General features: G+C 42.5%; 1 protein-coding gene across 2 annotated transcripts in view; it reads left to right on the top strand.

Moving 5' to 3' along the window:
- Positions 1–21,788, top strand: part of LOC119170200 (unconventional myosin-XVIIIa-like) — a 309,197-nt gene that overhangs the window by 88,025 nt on the left and 199,384 nt on the right. For both annotated transcript variants that reach the window (XM_075890718.1, XM_075890717.1), the window contains exons 7-10: positions 10,268–10,368; positions 11,558–11,618; positions 13,927–14,071; positions 16,407–16,551. In XM_075890718.1, the coding sequence (XP_075746833.1) occupies positions 10,268–10,368; positions 11,558–11,618; positions 13,927–14,071; positions 16,407–16,551 (452 nt within the window). The remainder of the gene's footprint in view (positions 1–10,267; positions 10,369–11,557; positions 11,619–13,926; positions 14,072–16,406; positions 16,552–21,788) is intronic.

Genomic DNA, 21,788 nt, shown 5'->3' with positions numbered 1-21,788 from the left:
TTCGATGGCGCAAATGGAGTGGAGTTAATTGCAATGAAGATAGAGAAGAAGAGGGTGAGAAATTGTGGTATATCACCTTCAGGTGTGAATCACCTCATTTCTCTCCAAGAAAGAAATTGGGTAATTTTTAGTTCTGTGTAATTTTTCAGTAATTGTAATTAACATGTATTTGTACATGTACTGTGATCATGTACAATAATGTAATCACAGTACATGTAATAACATGTACTGTGATCAGTCACATTCCATTCTTGCATAAGAACAATTGAACATGAAGCTGAAAATGCATCCCCAGTTTGTTTTTCGGTTGTGTTTATTTTGAACAAAGAAACATAATACTCTTGATGTGGCATGTAGAACGGTCGTCAAACATGGTAATGTCACCGGCAAACTGACTCTCTGCAGCAACATGCAGCACAATGATGTTAAATGAGTGGTCGTTCACTCTGAAGGCATGCACAAATGTACACTCTGCATTTCGAGCCATTCGAAGAAGCACATGGTGCACCACAAAATGTCTGATGAACAAATAAAATTTTTGTAAATTCGGAGGGTCAGAAAATAGATGTTTATTGCTTTTTTAGGAAATGCCACTGAAAACTTAATCCTTATCATTGTGATTCATGACTGTCATGGTAATAAATTATAATGTTAGTCAATCGCAACTTTCTTTTTTTGAAGGAGTTGATGGCACGTTCTATGTTATAATAATAGGAGGGGCAGTGCATCTTCTTTATTACATCCGCTTTATTGGCGTAGCATTAATCTGAAAGAAGCTATCACCATATGGCACACTTTTATAGGGGTTCGCTTGCAATTGATGCTGGCGGCTTTTACTGTGACTGCAAATTTGTCTGTAAGCAGTAGAAGTCATCGCTGCTCAAGTGCAGTATCATTATAGTTTCGTTGTTAATACATACTTTGTTACGGTCAACGTGTTGTCTAGCAGAGTTTCCTGAACTGGTACATTAGAAACATGATGCCCTTGTACATTGTGCAAGCATGCGTTTTTTTAGGAGCGAAGCTTCTTAAGGCGTGGGCAGAGAGTCCTGTCATAATCGTATGTAGCCGCCTCATTATTTCTTGAACCGGCCGTAGAGGGCAGTACTTGTACATATAATAAAATGCATATGCGCTGAAAAATGCAAATAGTAGGATACTAGAGGACTTGTAGTATGATAAATAATAAAAATCAGAGCATATTCATGAAGGGAATGATGAGTGGGGCAAAGCGTCCGTCATTCCGTCCGTGCTTCCGGTCGTTCGCTCGCTCTTGCTTCCGTCCATCCGTGCGTGCATCTGTTCATCCATTCATTCGTGCATCCGTCCATGCATTCATTCGTTAGTTCATCGGTGCGTACGTCCCTGCATTCGTCCATGCGTTCGTTCGTCCGTGCGTGTGTCCCTGCGTTCGTCCATCCGTCCGTGTGTCATACAGACGACGGACGAACGCGGCCAGCGGATGTTTCACGGTTTGCCGATAAAAAGTATGACAGGCCCAAGGCGGCGGCTCGCGCTGAAGATGAAACCCCGATGTGCGAGCGCGCTAGAAAATAGAAATGATGTCACGTGAAGACGTTAGTGATTGCGTGTTTAACGGCGGTGCCGTACGCTAGGTGTTGCGGTGTAGTAAAATAAAAGCCGGTTTAGCCCGCGTGCGTTCAGAAGATTGGCAGATAGACAAGGCTGCAGAGCGGTGTGCGCGCAAGGTGGCGGCGGCTCGCGTTGACGAAGGAACCCCGATGTGCGAGCGCATGAAGCAAAATCGTGCCGTGAAGGTGCGCGGTGGCGCATACAAGATCCTGGCATACGAGAACAGGAGGCCAAAGAGGCGAAGCAGCAGCGTGCGGACCCAGCTTCGCTCCACTCTTCATCATTCACCCCATGGATATGCTGTCATTTTTGTGTGTCAAAGTTTCACAGATGTGTGAGATGCACGGATGAAAATTGCAGAAGAAAAGCACACTTTTTATGTGGGAAAGTGTGGTTGAAAAATGGCTTTGTTGAAAAATGGCTACTCAGAGTGGCATTCTATAATGGTAAGAGTGGTGCCTATTGTCAACAGGCAGTCTGCCGCGGAGGTGTAGAAGGTATGGTGCTCAGCTACTCATTCGAAGGTTATGGGTTCAATCCTGGTTATGGCAGTCACATTTTGGTAGAGGCTTGTGTAATTTGTCACGCCATTTCACTTTCAAAAACACTGCATGGCCAAGATTTCTGGAGCCCATCAGTACAGCAACCCTCACAGTCCCATTCTTCAAGTTATTTTTGACTACCTCTGGTTACTATGGGACAGCTAAATCTAGGTGCACGGATGATTTTTGCGTTTCAGCTCTATTAAAATTTGTCGATCATGGCTGAGATCAAGCATGAATCCACGAGCTTGGCAGTGTAACACTTTGGTTATTAAGGGCTCAACTGTATCTTAGTTATCTATTTAATTTATTTATTTCAACATACTGTAGTTTTGAAATGCTATGGCAGGAGTGTGAGCAGGATAGAAAAGCTGCAATACAATGCTGAATGCACAGAGCATGAAGATAAATGGTTATAATTGCAGAAAATGAATTCATTCCATGGTAAAGATTTAACATGGCCAGGCCAAGCATTCCATGTTTCAGTAGTGCATAACAAATCTATTTGTACACATTTGTTCAGTGATTAAAAGGAGACATGTTCATCTCATAATGTCTGGTGGATGTTTGTTTAGTTGGTGTAAGGCAGTTGCTGAGTAAAGGAGGTCGTGGGCAGTCGATGAGAGTGTAAAGATACTTTAAAGATTCAACGAGATGACGAGAGGTGAGGGTTGTAAGCGGAAGGCTATAAAAATGGGAACTGGGGGAGAAACATATGTCATAGCGACAAATATTCATTCAGTTGTTCAGTAACATTAAAATTTTCCTTGTTAAGCTGTTTGTTCCTTTCCGTGAAGCAGCCAAACCACATTGAAGTTTGTTCATCTAAGCTGTTCATATGGTTTGTCTTCTGGTTACTTTTTCATGTGCGAATATTCAGACACTTCCACTGTTAGCACAAACATTACAGTACTCAAATTCACTTCGGCACGAATTAGAAATATTCAAAATTTTGAACTATTCGTATTGAACGAATATACATATCTGAAACGCATGCAACCAGTTGTAAAGGTGGTTTGGCTGCAGGGAAGGAGGGTTGAACCGTGAATACAACTATTCAGGAAAAACTTGCACTGAAGTTAAGCCCCACTTTGACGTTAAATGAACGTTCCGGTTACGAACTTCAGTACTGGCGCGATGACATCTTGCGAGAGGTATGGTATTGGAGGAGCTCACTGAGGTTGTAGGCTGCTTGACTATGATGCAGAAAGCCGATGTCACCGGGTCAGCTCCTCTCTCCGTCAACGTTGGACCAAGTTTACTGCCCCCGAAGAAGCAAAGCCTTCTGGAGCTTATTAACAAGTTTTAAGACTGTTTTTCTTCGACGTCCAGAGTTCGCCAAATGCCGTTGATGAATCATCGCATCCTTACGGAGGAAACGGCCAGACCCATACGGCAGAACCTATACTGAGTAGCTCCACGGGGACGTGAGGACATTGAAATTCAGGTGCGAAAGATGCTTCAGGATGACATTAATCAGCCATCGATAAGTCCTTGGGCATCACCCGTAGTATTCGTGAAGAAAAAACGACAGCACCTTACGTTTCTGCGGTGATTACTACAAGCTCAATCGGGTAATGAAAAAGGACGTTTACCCGCTACCTCGGACAGACTATTCCCTCGATCGACTATGCCATGCACGTTATTTCTCGTCGATCGATTTACGTAGCAGATATTGGCAAATTGAAGTTGACGAAAGGGATCGAGAAAAAACAGCATTTGTGACACCCAATGGACTCTACGAGTGTAAAGTTCTCCCGTTCGGCTTGTGGTCGGCACCAGCAACGTTTCAGTGGCTCATGGACACAGTCCTATCAGGTCCGAAGTGGCAAACGTGCCTTGTATATTTGGACGATGTCACTGTATTGTCAGCGACATTTTACGAGCACTTGGAGCGACTGCACACGGTATTTCAAACGATACGATCGGCCTGACTAACGCTTAAGCCAGAAAAATGTCACTTTGGCTTCAAAGAGCTTGTTTTTTTTGGGACACATTGTCAGCAGTGAAGGTGTACGGCCTGACCCAGACAAAATAGCTGCTGTTGCAAGTTTTCTCACCCCATCAGACAAGAAGGCAGTGAGGCGATTTTTAGGCCTCAGCGCCTATTATCGGCGGTTCATTGAAAACTTTTCGCGTATTGCATCATCTTTGACACAACTCACCCGAGAAGGTTTCATGTTCGTGTGGGGTGAAGAGCAGCAGGCAGCGTTCAAAGATCTGCGACAGTCTTCATAACCTGCCAGTTCTTGGACACTTCGACGATGGCGCTCCGACAGCAGTTTACACCGACGCCAGCAATGTCGGCTTAGGTTGCTGTGCTTGTTCAGTGACGAGATGACGCCGAAAACGAGTAATTGCTTATGCAAGTAGGACTCTCTCCTGTACAATGGAGAATTATTGCACCACTGAAAAGGAGTGCCTTGTGATGGTGTTGGCGGTCATGAAGTTTCGCCCATATTTATACGGCTGCCCATTTAAAGTAATCAGCGACCATCACTCTCTTTGCTGGTTGTCGAACATAAAGGACCCGTCAGGACGATTGGTGCGCTGAAGCCTCGAGCTTCAAGACTTGGATATGGCTATATTTTATAAATCGGTAAAGCGACATACGGACGCTGGTTGCCTTTCTCGTGCCTCATTAGAAGACGCAAATGCTGAAGATGATGACGTTGCGTTCGTCGGTGTTGTCAACACATCTACAATTGCACAGCAGCAACACGACGACCCCGAGTTGCAACCCTTTATTGATTTTTTGGTGGGACACACATCTGCTATGCCTAAGCTCTTCGCAAGAGGGGTAGCATCGTTTTGTTTGCGCAACGAGGTCCTATATAAGGTGAACTTTTCTCCGAGCAGCAACACCTACTTACTTGTCGTCCTAACACCACTCAGGAAAGAAGTACTAGAGGCGTGTCATGACGAACTGACATCCGGTCATTTAGGCTACACACGAACGCTATGCCGAGTGAGACAGAAGTATTACTGGCCGAGACTGATGGCAACCGTTCAACAGCACGTTCGGGCTTGTCTTGAGTGCTAATGTAGGAAAGTGCCCGCCGTCAAACCAGCAGGGCTCCTCCATCCAATTGATGTACCAGAAAATGCATTCGCTCAAGTCTGAATGGATCTCCTAGGACCATTTCCAGGTTCGGCTGCTGGTTGCAAATGGATAATTGTAGCCACAGACTACCTCACTCGCTACGCCGAAACCAAGGCTTTGGAGTGGGGCACGGCAAGTGAAGCAGGCCGCTTTTTCATTGAGAATATAGACCTGAAGTATGGCGCTCCATCTGTAGTAATAACTGACATAGGAAAAGCATTCACAGCCGGGCTATTACACACAGTTTTAAGCCTAAGTGGAACATCTCACCGACGTACAACGGCATACCATCCACAAACAAATGGTCTTACGGAACGGCTGAACAAAACGCTTTCGAATACGCTTTGCATCAACGTCGATGTGGAGCAAAAGAACTTGGATGAAATACTTCCTTATGTCGCTTTCGCGCACCAAACAGCGCAGCAGAAGACAACACGCAACGTCGTCTTTCTCAGAAACTGCCACTCAGGATGCTGGCTTCTTCCTCCTCTGTTGTGCTTAGGGCTAATAATCGTAACATTAGCCTCCCTTCCAAGAAGGCATCGTCCGGATGCTTTATCGTCATGGCGGCACGGTTTGTAGTCACTGGCAGCCCAAGGGTTCACTGGGACAAATACTTCTCTGTTCTGCTTACGGCTAATAATCGTGACAATATTACCCATACATGGATTCATAGGTTTTTGAAGTGTAAAAGCTTTTTACAGTGCCTTGTATGCTCCAAGTATAGGAAATTTTGACACATAGCATATTTTACATAGTATGACTTGCATCGTACCAAAGATCAAATCTTGCTACTATTCAACATTGCTTTCACTTCACTTCAAACCAAACAGAATTTCATTCGCACATGCCTTGTTCTGGTTTTTAAAAAATACAGGTTGTTTCAAGAAATGCGTCCAAAAAAAATCGGAAAAAGGTGTTATCTCGTCTTCACAGTTGCTTTTTCTATGGTGGCAGGAATCTAAAAGAAGGTTGAAGATACAGTAATACCTCGTTAACTCGAACTCGCATATCTCAGAAAATCGGCTAAGTCTAAATTTTCTGCGGCACCAAACCTTCTTTGTTATGTTTCATGTATTTTTTTTTCCTTCATCTCGAAGTATTTATGGATCATATTGCGGATATCTCGAAATCTTGAGTGGGAGTGGAACGGAAATTTCGCCAGCAGACCATTACACAAGATTCGCGCGATGCTGTTATGCCTGATATCCGCCGTCAAATTTTTACTTTTTATTTCTTAGTTAGCCACACCTGCCGCTGCGTCGATACTTTCCGTGAACGTGAAGTCTGAGCCTAGCGGCATATCAACTTTGTCGAGGAACTCTGTGGCACGTCATGTGACTGCCACGCAGCAGGCCTGTGGTAGGTGTTCTCTGGCCTTGCTCATTGCCCCACTCTTGGGGTAGTTGTGTAGTCGTGTCGTTTTTCTCGTTTGTTTGGCAGTTCTTTTTTGTTTTTCTCTGGTGTGATTTCCATTCAATCTAATCGGCGCAATGCACGCGGTACAGATTTAATGCTGACTTTGGGGAGCGGTGACTTAGCGTGAGTGCGCCAAGCATGGCATCACAAAAGCAGTGCAAGTCGCTAACCCTAGAAAGGAACACCCTATTCCCGAGCACGACCGCAAAGCAGACGAGCATTAGGGAGTTTTTCTCCGCTAAATAAAATGGAAGTGCTGCAAAATCTAGCTGGTTAACATCTCTTGTGTGATATTGTTTTTGTCTTTTAAACTTTCACGATAAGAACATTAGCAACTGCTACTGAATAGCCTGTAAATAGTAGTGATTTTGCTAAAATGCACTCGATTTTTCCCGGCGATTTGTGCAACTTCACTTATGTCGAAAATTCGCTTATCTCGAAATTTTTCTTGGTTTTAACAATTTTGAGTTAGCGAGGTATTACTGTACTATTTGGAATGATAATTAAAAATGCTGAAATAATTAACTCTTTAATTAGTGGAGTTTGACAGTTAAGTCAAATGGGAGGATTGAAGTCTTTTATGCGAAGAACGGATTGCTGGTTTGAGATTTCGAAAAAGTGACCTTTAGTAATAAGTGTGAAATAATCAAATTCTCTCCAAGTCTGCAACGAAACAGAAACCGCAACGTGAGAGAGCGCAACTAAAATGAGGGATTGTTATATTAACCATCAAATGACCTTGTTTTGTGGGTGTGTGGGCTGCGCTCGCAATTACAGCATGCATGACGCACATACGTTACCGAATGGGAAGAACTGCACCCCTGTATCCGCTGTTTTGAACAGTCATGTCATTGTCGTCATTTGCTAGTTGCGCTCTTGGGTTCGTTGGTTTCAGTTTCACTGTGATATTTAGGAGAAATTCATTATATTGTAGATACTACTAGAGGTTGCTTCTCTAAAATATCAAAGCAGCAATGAATTTTTCGCATCGAGCACTTCGATTCTCCCATTTGACCTAAGTGACAAACTCCACTAATTAAAAAAGCAGTTTAGCTGTACTAATTATCATTTCAAATGATGTCTTCGACTTTCTCAAGATGCCTGCTGCTACAGTAAAAGCAACTGTGAAGACAGCGAGCAAATAACGTCTTTGGCTGATTTTCAAACAATATTGGACACCTTTCTTGAAACACCATGTATATTGTGTATGTTAGTTGGGTTGTTAGTAATATGCTCATGACTCTTTTGATATGTGATATATACTATTAAAAAATTCTATTCGAAATTATTCATCCAAATCACTTCTTTTAGGCTGGTGGGAATAGTCAATTCTAGGTTCAAAGCAAATTCAAAACGAATGGGGATTTTGGTCATATAATTTCAAATCAAATTCAAATAGTATATATCACATAATATAAAGAAATATGGATGTCATGACCTGATGAGCCTGTGCAATATTTTTTTAAAAGTTAACTTAAGGCCTGTGCAACTGCCTTTTTTTTTTTGTTCAAAGAAAGTGAGAAAAACTTTGAGTGACATTCGGTAGAAGGCAAGTGATAACCTGTGAAATATGTTATGTTTTAAAATGTACTTTCATCATCATCATCATCGTCATCATCAGCCTGACTACATTCACTGCAGGACAAAGGCTTCTCCCATGTTCCGCCAGTTAACTCATTCCTGTGCTTGCTGCTGTCAATGTATGCCCGCAAACTCCTTAATCTCATCTGCCCACCTTACCTTCTGTCTCCCTCTAACCCGCTCGCCTTCTCTGGGAATCCAGTCAGTTACCCTCAATCACCAGCGGTTATCCTGTCTACGCGCTACATGGCTGGCCCATGTCCATTTCTTCTTGATTTCAACTATGATAACCTTAACCCCCATTTGTTACCTAATCTACTCTGCTCTCTTCTTGTCTCTCAAGGTTACTCCTACCATTTTTCTTTTCATTGCTCGCTGTGTCGTCCTCAATTTAAGCTGAACCCTCTTTGTAAATCTCCAGATTTCTGCTCTGTAGCTAATTACTGGCAAGATACAGCTGTTATATACCTTCCTCTTGAGGAATAGTGGCAATCTACCTGTCATGATTTGAGAGTGCTTGCCAAATGTGCTCCACTCCATTCTTATTCTTCTAGTTACTTTAATCTTGTGGTTTGTCTCCGTGGTTATTACCTGCCATAAGTTAGGCATCGTCTTTTACAACTTAAAGTGCACTTTTACCTGTATCAAAGCACTGCTCTTTTCCGAGGTTGTTGTACATTACTCTCAGTTTTTGTAGATTAATCTTAAGACCCACCTTTCTGCTCTCCTTGTCCAAGTCTGTAATGATGAGTTGCAATTTGTCCCCTGAGTTACTCAGCAATGCAATGTCATCGGCGAAGCGCAGGTTACTAAGGTACTCTTCAATAACTCTTACCCCTAACTGTTCCCATTCTATGCTTCTGAAAACCTCCTGTAAGCACGCAGTAAATAGCATTGGGGAGATTGTGTCCCCCTGCCTTACACCCTTCTTGATTGGTATTCTGTTGTTTTTTTATGAAGCACTATGGTAGCAGTTGATCCTCTGTAGATTTCTTTCAGGATGTTTATATATGCTTCATCGATGCCCTGATTTCACAGTGTCTGCATGACTGCTGATATTTCGACTGAATCAAACACCTTCTCGTAATCAATTAAGGTTATGTATAGTGGTTGGCAGTATTCTGAGCATTTCTCTATTACCTAATTGATAGTATGAATGCGGTCGATTGTTGAGTAGCCTGTTCGAAATCCTGCTTGTTCCTTTGGTTGATTGAATTCTAACGTTTTCTTAACTCTGTTAGCAATTACCTTTGTAAATAGCTTGTACACTACGGAGAGCAAGCTGATCGGCCTGTAATTCTTCAAGTCCTTGTCATCTTTTTTCTTAAGTATCAAGATGATGTTAGAATTCTTCCAAGACTCTGGTACCCTTCCCATCAGGAGACGCCTCGTAAACAGGGTGGCTAGTTTTTCTAACACAATCTGTCCTTTTAGCAGATCTGATGTTACCTGATGCTCACCAGCAGCTTTGCCTTTTTGCAGCTCTCAAAGGCTTTTCTGACTTTTTCTATCATTACTGGTGGGGTGTCATCTGGATTACTGCTAGTTTTTATAGTAATTGGGTCGTGGTTGTCCCGGCTACTGATATACCAAGCTGATAAGCTAATATGCCAAGCTCTTTAAAAAATGATGAATCGATTTGTGATATGTTGAAGTGAGACATCGTAGATTTTTTTTTAATAGGTGTTTTCATGGCTTGGCAGTTCTTGCACTAGTAAAAGCACCTTAGAGGGACTACATGCGGACTTGTATACATCTATTTGTTGATTTCAATCTTCGGAATTTCCAATAATTTAAGTTAGATTCGAAGCAATTTTGAATAGTGCGATGTTTGTTCGAATATTTGAAGCATTTGAATATTCATACAAGCCTACACTATTTGCTTTAAACATAAAGTTTACAACTCGCACATGTCCACTGCTATATTTAAATTCAATGCGACTTATCTGCTAGTCTTATCTGCCCTTTTGTAATATCCTCCCATTGAGTTATGCTTTCAGTGTAACAGAACAAAACTGAAATGCTGCAGGCGCTGATGCTAGAGAGGTCGCGGGTGTCTCGAAGGCCCGAAGGCGAGCCAAACTTCCACATCTTCTACTACCTTTTGGCTGGGGCAGGAGAGGCACTCAGGTGAGAAGCCTTTGGCGCAATCTCACAATTGCCTAAAGCGAGGGCTCAACTTGAATAATGGATGTCTGAAGAATAGTCCGAAGTGTCTTGGTGTATATAGTGCAGGAAGGTGATGTGGAGTCCATACATTCAGCAAATATAGTCAATTGGTCTTTCTTCAGGTGATACTAATAACTAACAAATGAATATCTCAATGAAGTGTGTACAGTGCAAACTCAAGACGGAGATACAAAAAAAGAGACACAGGCAAGCGCTGACTAGCAGCTATTTCTCTATATTTTGCTTTCATGTTAATAAAAATTCAGTTGCTAATCAGCGCTTGTCTGTGCCTCTTCTTTTGTATCTCAGTCTTGAGTTCGCACTGTAGTACTTCATTATGCAATACCAACTAGCCCAAAGTATCGCTTTACTAAAAATATCTGAACTGAGGTTTGACCAATGACCTCTCATCAAGCATTTTCAGAAGGGCTGTTGTGCTTGTTTAAATAAAACCAGCCATTATGTAGCTGATGCTGTAGTGCTGATTGCGTGCATTCTTGAAAAATGCATAGCAAAATTAGCATGAGATGTATTGCTGGAACTGCAAATAGCAAATATTTAGTTAGAAGACTGTAGTTTGAATGCAATCGTTCGCTTCTGTAAAGTTTGAGTGAGAACGAGCGAACTTGATTACATTCACTTGGGAATGCCTTTCTGCAGTCCGCTTGATGAAGTGTTGGTTGCGGTGGCACCCCACGTTCATGAAGTTTTCAACTCTTTAAGCTTCCATCTTGCTCTAAACTTCTGGCTTTTTTCGTACTTCTATAAGAGCAGTTGTTCATGCAGGGAGTTATTTTTTTTTTGTACCCTAGCTAAGCCATCAAGCTATTTTGTACAGTTACATTGTTAAATGTAGTGGAAATTCAGCAAAAGTACAAACAGAAATATATTGCAATGACTTGCTCCTCCTTGAAGTTAATAAAAAGATTGCTTTTCTTTGATCATATTCAAATCCTCACACATTTTTCAGCAGATTGTCATTGCTTGTGATAATACAAGGCCTGCCGACATGACACTCAGTGTCGAAAAAGTAAAAAAAATTGTAAAATACGAAGCAAAAAAAAGTTATATTACAAAAACCATTTCATTTGCTTGTTTCTCTTTTACAAAGAATTGTCATGGCTGCTTTTCATTGTATGGTTACATGCAGGAAGGAGCTGTACTTAGACAATCTTGAGGAGCCAAACATCTTTGTCAGCCCACTCAAGAAGGTGTGTTCCCACGTTATTTATCTCGCTAAATTTTCAGTGCTGGTGACTTTTGCAGCTGTAGGCCTTTTAGAGAGCTTTTCTGCCATTTGACAAAGCTGACACCATGGCCAAGTGTCTGTGCTGGCATGAAAGCTGTAGGGACGAATGAATGTGTGAATGAATAGATGAATGCAACTTCTGCACGCTGGGTGTCCCAAATCATCTGTGCTTGTCTCCTTGTGCCATCTCTCCTACGGTGTGTTTTTGCCCTCCTCAGCCAGATGACCAGAAGAAGGTTTTGCAGTTGTAGGCCTTTTAGAGAGCTTTTCTGCCATTTGACAGAGCTGACACCATGGCCAAGTGTTTGTGCTGGCATGAAAGCTGTGTGGACGAATGAATGTGTGAATGAATAGATGAATGCAGCTTCTGCACGCTGGGTGTCTCAAATTATCTGTGCTTGTCTCCTTGTGCCATCTCTCCTACAGTGTGTTTTTGCCCTCCTCAGCCAGATGACCAGAAGAAGGTTTTGCAGTTGTAGGCCTTTTAGAGAGCTTTTCTGCCATTTGACAGAGCTGACACCATGGCCAAGTGTTTGTGCTGGCATGGAAGCTGTGTGGACGAATGAATGTGTGAATGAATAGATGAATGCAGCTTCTGCACGCTGGGTGTCTCAAATCATCTGTGCTTGTCTCCTTGTGCCATCTCTCCTACGGTGTGTTTTTGCCCTCCTCAGCCAGATGACCAGAAGAAGGTTTTGCAGTTGTAGGCCTTTTAGAGAGCTTTTCTGCCATTTGACAGAGCTGACACCATGGCCAAGTGTTTGTGCTGGCATGAAAGCTGTGTGGACGAATGAATGTGTGAATGAATGGATGAATGCAACTTCTGCACGCTGGGTGTCCCAAATCATCTGTGCTTGTCTCCTTGTGCCATCTCTCCTACGCTGTGTTTTTGACCTCCTCAGCCAGATGACCAGAAGAAGGTTTTGCAGTTGTAGGCCTTTTAGAGAGCTTTTCTGCCATTTGACAGAGCTGACACCATGGCCAAGTGTTTGTGCTGGCATGAAAGCTGTGTGGACGAATGAATGTGTGAATGAATGGATGAATGCAACTTCTGCACGCTGGGTGTCCCAAATCATCTATGCTTGTCTCCTTGTGCCATCTCTCCTACGGTGTGTTTTTGCCCTCCTCAGCCACATGACCAGAAGAAGGTTTTGCAGTTGTAGGCCTTTTAGAGAGCTTTTCTGCCATTTGACAAAGCTGACACCATGGCCAAGTATTTGTGCTGGCATGAAAGCTGTGTGGACGAATGAATGTGTGAATGAATAGATGAATGCAGCTTCTGCACGCTGGGTGTCCCAAATCATCTGTGCTTGTCTCCTTGTGCCATCTCTCCTACGGCGTGTTTTTGCCCTCCTCAGCCAGATGACCAGAAGAAGGTTTTGCAGTTGTAGGCCTTTTAGAGAGCTTTTCTGCCATTTGACAGAGCTGACACCATGGCCAAGTGTTTGTGCTGGCATGAAAGCTGTGTGGACGAATGAATGTGTGAATGAATGGATGAATGCAACTTCTGCACGCTGGGTGTCCCAAATCATCTGTGCTTGTCTTCTTGTGCCATCTCTCCTACGGTGTGTTTTTGCCCTCCTCAGCCACATGACCAGAAGAAGGTTTTGCAGTTGTAGGCCTTTTAGAGAGCTTTTCTGCCATTTGACAGAGCTGACACCATGGCCAAGTATTTGTGCTGGCATGAAAGCTGTGTGGACGAATGAATGTGTGAATGAATAGATGAATGCAGCTTCTGCACGCTGGGTGTCCCAAATCATCTGTGCTTGTCTCCTTGTGCCATCTCTCCTACGGCGTGTTTTTGCCCTCCTCAGCCAGATGACCAGAAGAAGGTTTTGCAGTTGTAGGCCTTTTAGAGAGCTTTTCTGCCATTTGACAGAGCTGACACCATGGCCAAGTGTTTGTGCTGGCATGAAAGCTGTGTGGACGAATGAATGTGTGAATGAATGGATGAATGCAACTTCTGCACGCTGGGTGTCCCAAATCATCTGTGCTTGTCTCCTTGTGCCATCTCTCCTACGGCGTGTTTTTGCCCTCCTCAGCCAGATGACCAGAAGAAGGTTTTGCAGTTGTAGGCCTTTTAGAGAGCTTTTCTGCCATTTGACAGAGCTGACACCATGGCCAAGTGTTTGTGCTGGCATGAAAGCTGTGTGGACGAATGAATGTGTGAATGAATGGATGAATGCAACTTCTGCACGCTGGGTGTCCCAAATCATCTGTGCTTGTCTCTTTGTGCCATCTCTCCTACGGTGTGTTTTTGCCCTCCTCAGCCAGATGACCAGAAGAAGGCACGCATTATGTGGGAGCTGGTCCAGGGTTCCCTACTGACTCTCGGTGTGCGGGACACCGAGAGCCGCGTCCTGTGGACAGTGCTGGCCGCCATCGTCCATCTGGGACACGCAGGAGCCTTGCGCAGTGAGTATAGGCTCTGCTGGTATTTTAGGCAGGTTTGCTGTGCAAGGGCGCGACGGACACGCCTTTTTAAAACCATAAGTACTAGTTCAGCCTTGCTACAGCTACCTCATATGTGTCACAAAGGTAACTTCATTGTATGTAATTGTACATTATTGCTCGTTATTTCGTGTATGTTATTTTCATGGCAAATAAAACTCACTTATAACGAAGCCAAAAATAACCAAGAAAACTGAGAATAGTAAAACCGCACATTTCCCAAAGACTGTTCACAACTTTAACTGAGTAATCACAAAAAAATGTGAGTAATAATATTGCTGAATAAAATTTTCTTGTATTCAAGCTGGACAAATGAGGGTCTGCAGACAAGGGCTTTCATGATTCCCTGCAAAGAAAACTTGAGGCAGTGTGAAGTTGGGGCCTGTCACACTTTTAAAGACAGAAATGGAACAACCTGAACTCTACTGTCACAAACAGCCCAACATTGTCTATATATATGTCTATTAAATGTGAATGATAGCTTTAAAGGGACATTCTAGAGAAACGACTTCTTTTAGATTGATAAATCCCGCTGCAAGAACACTAATGCCACATGTTTCACTGTCATAAGTTCAATATTAGCAGAAGAAAGTCCAGGTTGAAGTCTGATTTTTAAGCTTTAAGCATGCCGAAATCTTTGCACGTGAGGTAGAATATTTCAAAATGTTTTTTTTTTCGTTGTGATTTTGCGTCATTGGTCTTGATGAAAGCGTCGGAAACTTTGTACACTAGGTTTTTGGTGCCCACACTTCATTTTTCCTTATTAGAGGGTGCATAGGACCCAGTAGGCACCTTTAAAATCTGACGTCGCGATGTTCAGTGCAGGACTCAAGTTGGTGTCTTCACCCGCATTTTCTTTTTGTGTGTTTTCTTGCTTACCAAGCATCATCTCGTCATAAGAGGGGTGTTTTGGGGGTTGTGGAATTGTACTTTATTAATATGCAAAAAATCGTTTTTCTCTTTAGTGTTTCTTTAACAGTTACGACATGCTGGCACTAGTGTTGAGTACACCTTGTTTTTGTCATTATTTTTCATTATATTTTGCAAAACACTCTAGTTTGAATGGCTGATACATTAAATGCACATTATTGATGAGAACTAAGAGACAATGATGCCAAGGAAAGCATGGGGGACATTGTTAAAAGTAATTGTAATGTAAATGGGAGCGAAAAAAAAGTGGATAGAAAGATGACTTGCTGCCAAGAGGAACCATGCCAGCAATTTTCAAATAGCACACCCGATGATCTACCAACTGCACTATGGTGTTTATCCATCTGTCCACTATATACAGGTGCACTCAAATGTGGCAGCGTCAGTCAGCACGGCCAGTGCGATTGCAGCGAGGGTTGAACACTTTTTTTCTTGCCGGTTGACATCACATAGCACATGATCTATGAAGTGCTAGCGGCAGACCAATAATTCCTCGCATACAACCAGAAGGCATCAAGTCTGCCAGAGCGAGTCCCTCGCTATGAATGAAAGAAAGAGGTGGAAATGAAGGGCTAATTTTTTTGTTATAAAATAAGCCCTTAAATTCATACTTCTTTTTTTCTGAAGTGTACATTATAGCTTGTTACCACTTGTGTAATGTCAAGTTTAATATTTTGTATTATTCTGTCTACCGTGTTGTTCACCCCTGCTAATTTTTAACATTTTTGATTAGCTTTCATTTATTTGTAACTTGATTGCAACATATTACTCTTGTTGTTTCAGATTTAGTCTTCATATTTTTGCCCGTGCTGAAATCCTATCTGTTATGCATAATATATTTTGTGCTGCTAGGCTGTAAGGTAACAAAGTTGTGTATGTGCACTTGTTATAATATCTGATTGGATCAACAGTATAAATGAGGAGTTTATTCACAGCTGCTCTTCCTTCACAGGGTTAGACACAACAGAAACAGAGTTATTCAATCACACCAGTTGCGAAATTCCCCATAGGCCCCATGTATCTTATATATGAACTCTCCATTGTGCTAAAATTGTGGGTGTGTGAAGCTGGTCACATCATCGATTAACCAAAAAGCAAACTAATAAATGCTTGTGATGATGCCAACGTTGCATGTGGCATTGAGCAGCCTGCAGAAAGAAAGCACATGCAGGGCGCTGGCACGGCGACTGAGTGCTTTGCCGTGCTGCTTCTAGATGGCAGAAAAATCTGCAGGCTCTTGAAGAATTTGGCTAGGGTCTTGTTCGAATCTCGGAATGCAGTTTCACAGCGGGCACAATTGAAGTCTGATCAAAAGCAGCTTCCTTGCAGACCATGCTTTTAAACATGCAGCTTTTTTTCTATTCTGCAGGTGCGAATGGGCGTCCACAGTTTGCACGAGCGGCTAGCGCACAGCGAGCTTCCCTTCTGCTGGGCACGTCTGTCGAGGACCTTGCCAAGTCTGCCCTTGACTCGCCGCTCCTGACGGTCGCAGGCAACAGCCGCGGGCCTGCACGGTATGTGTACAGTGTGGCGATCCCAGGGCTTGTTTGTTGGTGTGAAGGTGTGTCATGGAATGGGTACAGCTGGCTAGTTAGTCATATAGGGCATTCAAGTTTAAAACATTAAGGGAGACATTTCAAAACTCGGAACAGTAATGCTGTGGGGCGAAAGCAAAAAAGCCATTAAGGCTTGACAGAAGCTTCCACACCATTGGTATTAAACCAAAAATATTAAACTCAAATCCCACTCAAATGATACTGTTCAGTCGAGGCGTGCATCGTACGGCGTCTTTCGTTCTACTTTCTACTTCTTTTTTTACGCGGGGATGTGGAACTAAACCCGGGGCTGGCAGTTGACTCGAAATCGCAACAACTTCTAGATGGTCAAAGTACTATTAAAGAGAAACTTAGTGCTATCGAGGTCGCGCAGGCGGGAAATCGAGTAGCAATAGGTGAGCTTGGTGGTCGTATCGCTACGTTAGAAACTAAACTGTTGAACATTGATCACGTGAACGGTGCAATATTAGACTGCGTTAAAATGCAGGAAAACCAAAAGAAAAAAATAGTCACTTACACGAAAAGTGAATGAGTTAGAGAACCGTAGTCGACATCATAACCTCGTCTTTTATGGTGTAAAAGATACCGAAGCTAACGAAACAAGTAAAGAATCAAAGAAGCACCTAATCCAGATATGTAGCTCCAAGTTGGCTATCCATTCTATAACTATAGAATGTGCGCACCGACTCGGAAAATTCCAAGTTGGTAGAAATAGACCGTTAATAGCCAAGTTGCTGCATTTTAAGGAAAAGCAAGACGTTCTTCATAACGTTAGTAAACTAAAAGGCTAGACAATTACTGTCTCTGAAGATTTTTCTCAGCAGGTACATCAGAAAAGAAAAATACTGTGGGATTACGCAAAAACACACAAAAAGGAAGGTGAAAAGGTCATACTGAAATATGACACACTGATACTGAATGGTAAAAAATATGGTTATGACACAGAGAAAGAGCAAGTTCTAGCACTGCAATGACCTTGTCAATCTAGAGGAGTGAACCTTTCCTTCCTGGTAATTAACTGCAGAAGCATTAAGAACAGTGGATGAAGTTTGTGCATTTCTTCGGATGTCCGAACAGTCTGTGGTGCTTGGAACTGAATCTTGGTTAAATGATGAAATACATGATGACGAGGTGTTTCCGGTGGACTATACATGCTACCGTAAAGATAGGAATGGTCATGGTGGTGGTGTATTTATTTTAGCTAAATGTGACATAGTGTCTTCTAACCTTGACGTTGGCATTGGAACATGTGAAGCTGTCTGGTGTCAACTCGAGCTGGCTAATAAGAGGCTAGTAACTGTGTGTAGTTGTTATCGTGCACCTGATTCTCCCATAGACGTGATGTCACAGCTTGCAAGTACCATTGATGAGATGCATTCGGACTTCATGATTATCGGGGGAGGGGGGGATTTTAACTTGCTACACATTCACTAGCATGAGCACTCAACCACGATATCGCCATCTGGGGCATCTGCTCCAGAGATGATTAATATCGTGAATCTGCATGCACTACACTAAATGGTACTACAGCCCACACGGGAAAATAGTATCCTTGATTTAATTTTTACGAACCAACCCAGTTTGGTAACTGCTACTTACGTCCTGCCCGGGATTAGTGATCACGATGCCGTGCTATGTGAAATGAATGTACATTACGTTAAAACATCAGTGTGCGACCAAAGATGCGTATACAATTATTCTAAAGCTAATGTTGAAAAAATGAGTCTCTGGATAATTACTTTGTTGTATTTGAGACCCTTGCGGAACAACTCCGCTTCAGTGAGTTGTCGATTCTTTTGAAAAACAAAACGACTGAATTACGTAATGCGTTCGTTCCATGGTGGCGCTTAACGGCTAGGAAAGCGAAAAGTAAGCCGTAGTTCACGAAAGAACTGCGCAGACTTGCACAAAAACGGTTGAGATGTTGCCGAACATTTTGTGATACCCCGACCGATATCAATAAGTTACGACTGAAAAATGTAACAGTTGAAGTTAAGACGTGCACCTTTAAAGCAAAAGGGGATTACACTGAATCTTTGCAATCCCTTCTCAAAGATAAACCAAAAGAGTTCTGGGAACATGTCAAAAGAAATGGTAAAGACAATGTGTCGATACCAACGCTTATTTCTGGTGATGACGTCTTCCATGACGACATTGATAAAGCTGAATACCTCAATCGTTATTTCAGTTCTGTTTTTATGCCGCTGATAGCATTCGGAGATGGTGATCACCACTTAAATCAAATACGAACTGATAGTATGGAGGATATTTACATCAGCACGCACGGCATTCAAGTGTTCTTGCAAAGATTAGACAGCTCAAAAAGATGCGGTCCAGATGGCCTCACAAACGCGTTTCTTAAGATTTGTGCGCCAACACTAGCGCAGTTTTTAAAGGTACTATTTGATAAATCACTTCTAGATGCCAGCCTTCCTTCAGATTGGAAAAAAGCAACGATTGTCTCAATACATAAGTCTGGTCCACGGAGTGACGTCTCTAATTATCGACCAATATCGCTGACTAGTGTGGCATGTGAAATTCTTGAGCACAAAATATATACCTCCATTGTTGAACACATGAATACGTATTCACTATTTACGCCACAGCAACACGGGTTTTGAAGAGGTTTTTCTTGTACTACCCAATTGACAGAATTTATGCACACTATAGCATATGCATTAGACAAAAAGAAAAACAATTGACTGCATTTTTTTAGACTTCAAGAAGGCATTTGATACTGTCCCACACCGTTTACTTCTTGAGAAAGTGACTATGTATGGCATTAATTCACAGGTCGTCGCATGGGTCGCTGATTATTTGACATTACGCCAGCTGACTGTAATCGTTAATGGTGCCAGTTCGTGCGCATCGCAGGTAACATCGGGTGTCCCCCAAGGGTCGGTACTGGGACCACTTTTATTTCTGATTTACGTCAACGACATAACTGAGGGTGTATAATCCCACATTCGGTTGTTCGCAGATGACTGTGTTTTGTATAGGGAAATTACAGATTCGCCGGACAAAGCGTTTATTCACAGAGACTTGGCCAAAATCAGTGATTGGTGTACACGATGGCACATGCAGTTGAACTTGAATAAGACATTTTACATGGATTTTACTCGTAAGAAATTACAGTCTCAGACATCGTACACAATTAACAATGTCATTAAAGTAAGGCTAATGAATACAAATATTTAGGAGTGTACCTATCGTCTAACTTAAATTGGCAGCGACATGTTGACTATGTAACAGGCAAGGCCGGGAAAGTGCTTGGGTTCCTTCACCGTAACGCGAAGAACTTTAATATATCAACTAAGGAATTGCTTTATAAAACACATCTGCGTTCCGTTCTTGACGTTACGAGTGTGTCGTTTGGGACCCTTCAACAGTATGCGACACAGAAAACTTGAAAGGGTGCAGAACTTGGCCACTTGATTTGTTTGTGGAGTCCTACGCTCGCGAGACAATTATTGCAATGGGATACACTAGATTGTCAAAGACGCAGACTTTGCTTAGTTTTTCCACAACATCTTTCATTCAAAAGCTGGCATTGATAGGCATCTTTACATAAAGACACCTAATTACTATTCCCATAGCGTTGACCATAAGAATGAGGTTATCGAATTTTCCTGCAGAACACATTCCTTTAGCAAGTCTTTTTTTTCCTAGAACAATACGGGACTGGAATCAATTAGATAAGTCTGTCGCAACTATATCGTCCAATGACATATTTTTTCACTGCTAAAATAATTCTTGTATTGGAGTTGCTATTCACTCATGTTACTGCTAGTGATGACTGCTATATGCTTGTAATTGTATTTTCCTTTATTGTGCATTCTTGTTCATGTAATTATGCTTTTATCACTATAATACACTTCATTGTTAAATTAATTAATGTATTCTTGTTTACTTGCAATCTTGTTTTTTTATTTTTGTGCAATGATTCACTATGGTTCACATTAGTGTACACTCGTGATCTTCTTGTATATGTATTTGTTTTCCTGATGCTGCTAGCGATTGTTATCAACTGTATGCTAAGAATTTTTCTTTGCTTTTTCGCCCCCACTCTAATGCCATATGGCGCTGTGGGTATGGCAAAAATAAATAAATAAATAAATAAAAACATTACGTTTGAATAGACCAGTAGGAATGCTTTAATGCAATCAACTATTTAATGTTAGTGGCAGTAAGTAGCACATCATTTGTTGACCATAGTTGGTATGTGTATAAGGGATCTTCTACTCTCCAGTGGCTCGTGTGCTATAGGGGCAGGTGTAGGCTTTCAAGCGTGCTAAATCAGCAAGAATCGTGCTTCTTTGTAGAAGTAAGATATTGCTTCATTAGAACAGAATTGTACATGTTGGGTATTCGTTGTAAATTAGGGGCTTAAAAAATCGGTCTGGTATGCTCGTGTGAAACACCTGCAATTATGCACACAGCTTTTTTCTGTAATTTATATATTCGGCCTAAGTTCTAATACAAAGCCAGGTTTTACGACCTGCACTCTTGCCTGAATTCTTACCTCCTGACATTGCCTCTTCTAATGAGCATTGATTGTTGATCATGGTGACTCAGCACTACATTTTGCAGTCTTGAAAGATCTGTAAGCCTTGGTGAGTGCCTTTTTTTTTGAGACCAAGAGATGCATCCGCAATGCTTCGCCTGATTTTCTGCATTACAGAATGCTCAGAGATAGGAAGGGTACAGGGACACTGGCCTGAGGATTTGCTTATGTAACATGTTCCACATGCCGTTGTGACACACAAACTTGGGGGCCTTCTTAAACTGCGTAATGAACATGCTGTGTATGTGTTTGTGTTCACATGCCAGTGTCTGCAGGTTTTTTAGATGCGGAAGCATCTTATACTCGCGCCTTGTAGTGCGCCGTCCGCGTCGTCCGCACCGCTTCTCAAACATTCGACAGCTGACGCGCGCGCATGCGCCGTCGCGCCGTCGCCCACTCTTCCACCATCTGTGCATCCCTTCCTCCTCTACACACCGCGCGCGCTTCACTCCTCCACCATCTGTGCACCCTTCCTCCTCTACACACCGCGTTCGACATCTACAATTCTCCTGATTCTCCAGTGGACGCGCATGTGGCGTCGCGCTTCGAGAACATTCAACAGCTGACAGTGCATGCGCCGTCGTGCTGTATATATACTCAAGGTCGGCGCTCGCTCGCTCAGTTGCCGCTC

The sequence above is a fragment of the Rhipicephalus microplus genome, chromosome 3 (genome assembly GCF_043290135.1).
Source record: "Rhipicephalus microplus isolate Deutch F79 chromosome 3, USDA_Rmic, whole genome shotgun sequence".
NCBI classification, from domain to species: Eukaryota; Metazoa; Arthropoda; class Arachnida; order Ixodida; family Ixodidae; genus Rhipicephalus; species Rhipicephalus microplus.
This window is presented reverse-complemented; position numbering and strand designations above follow the sequence as displayed.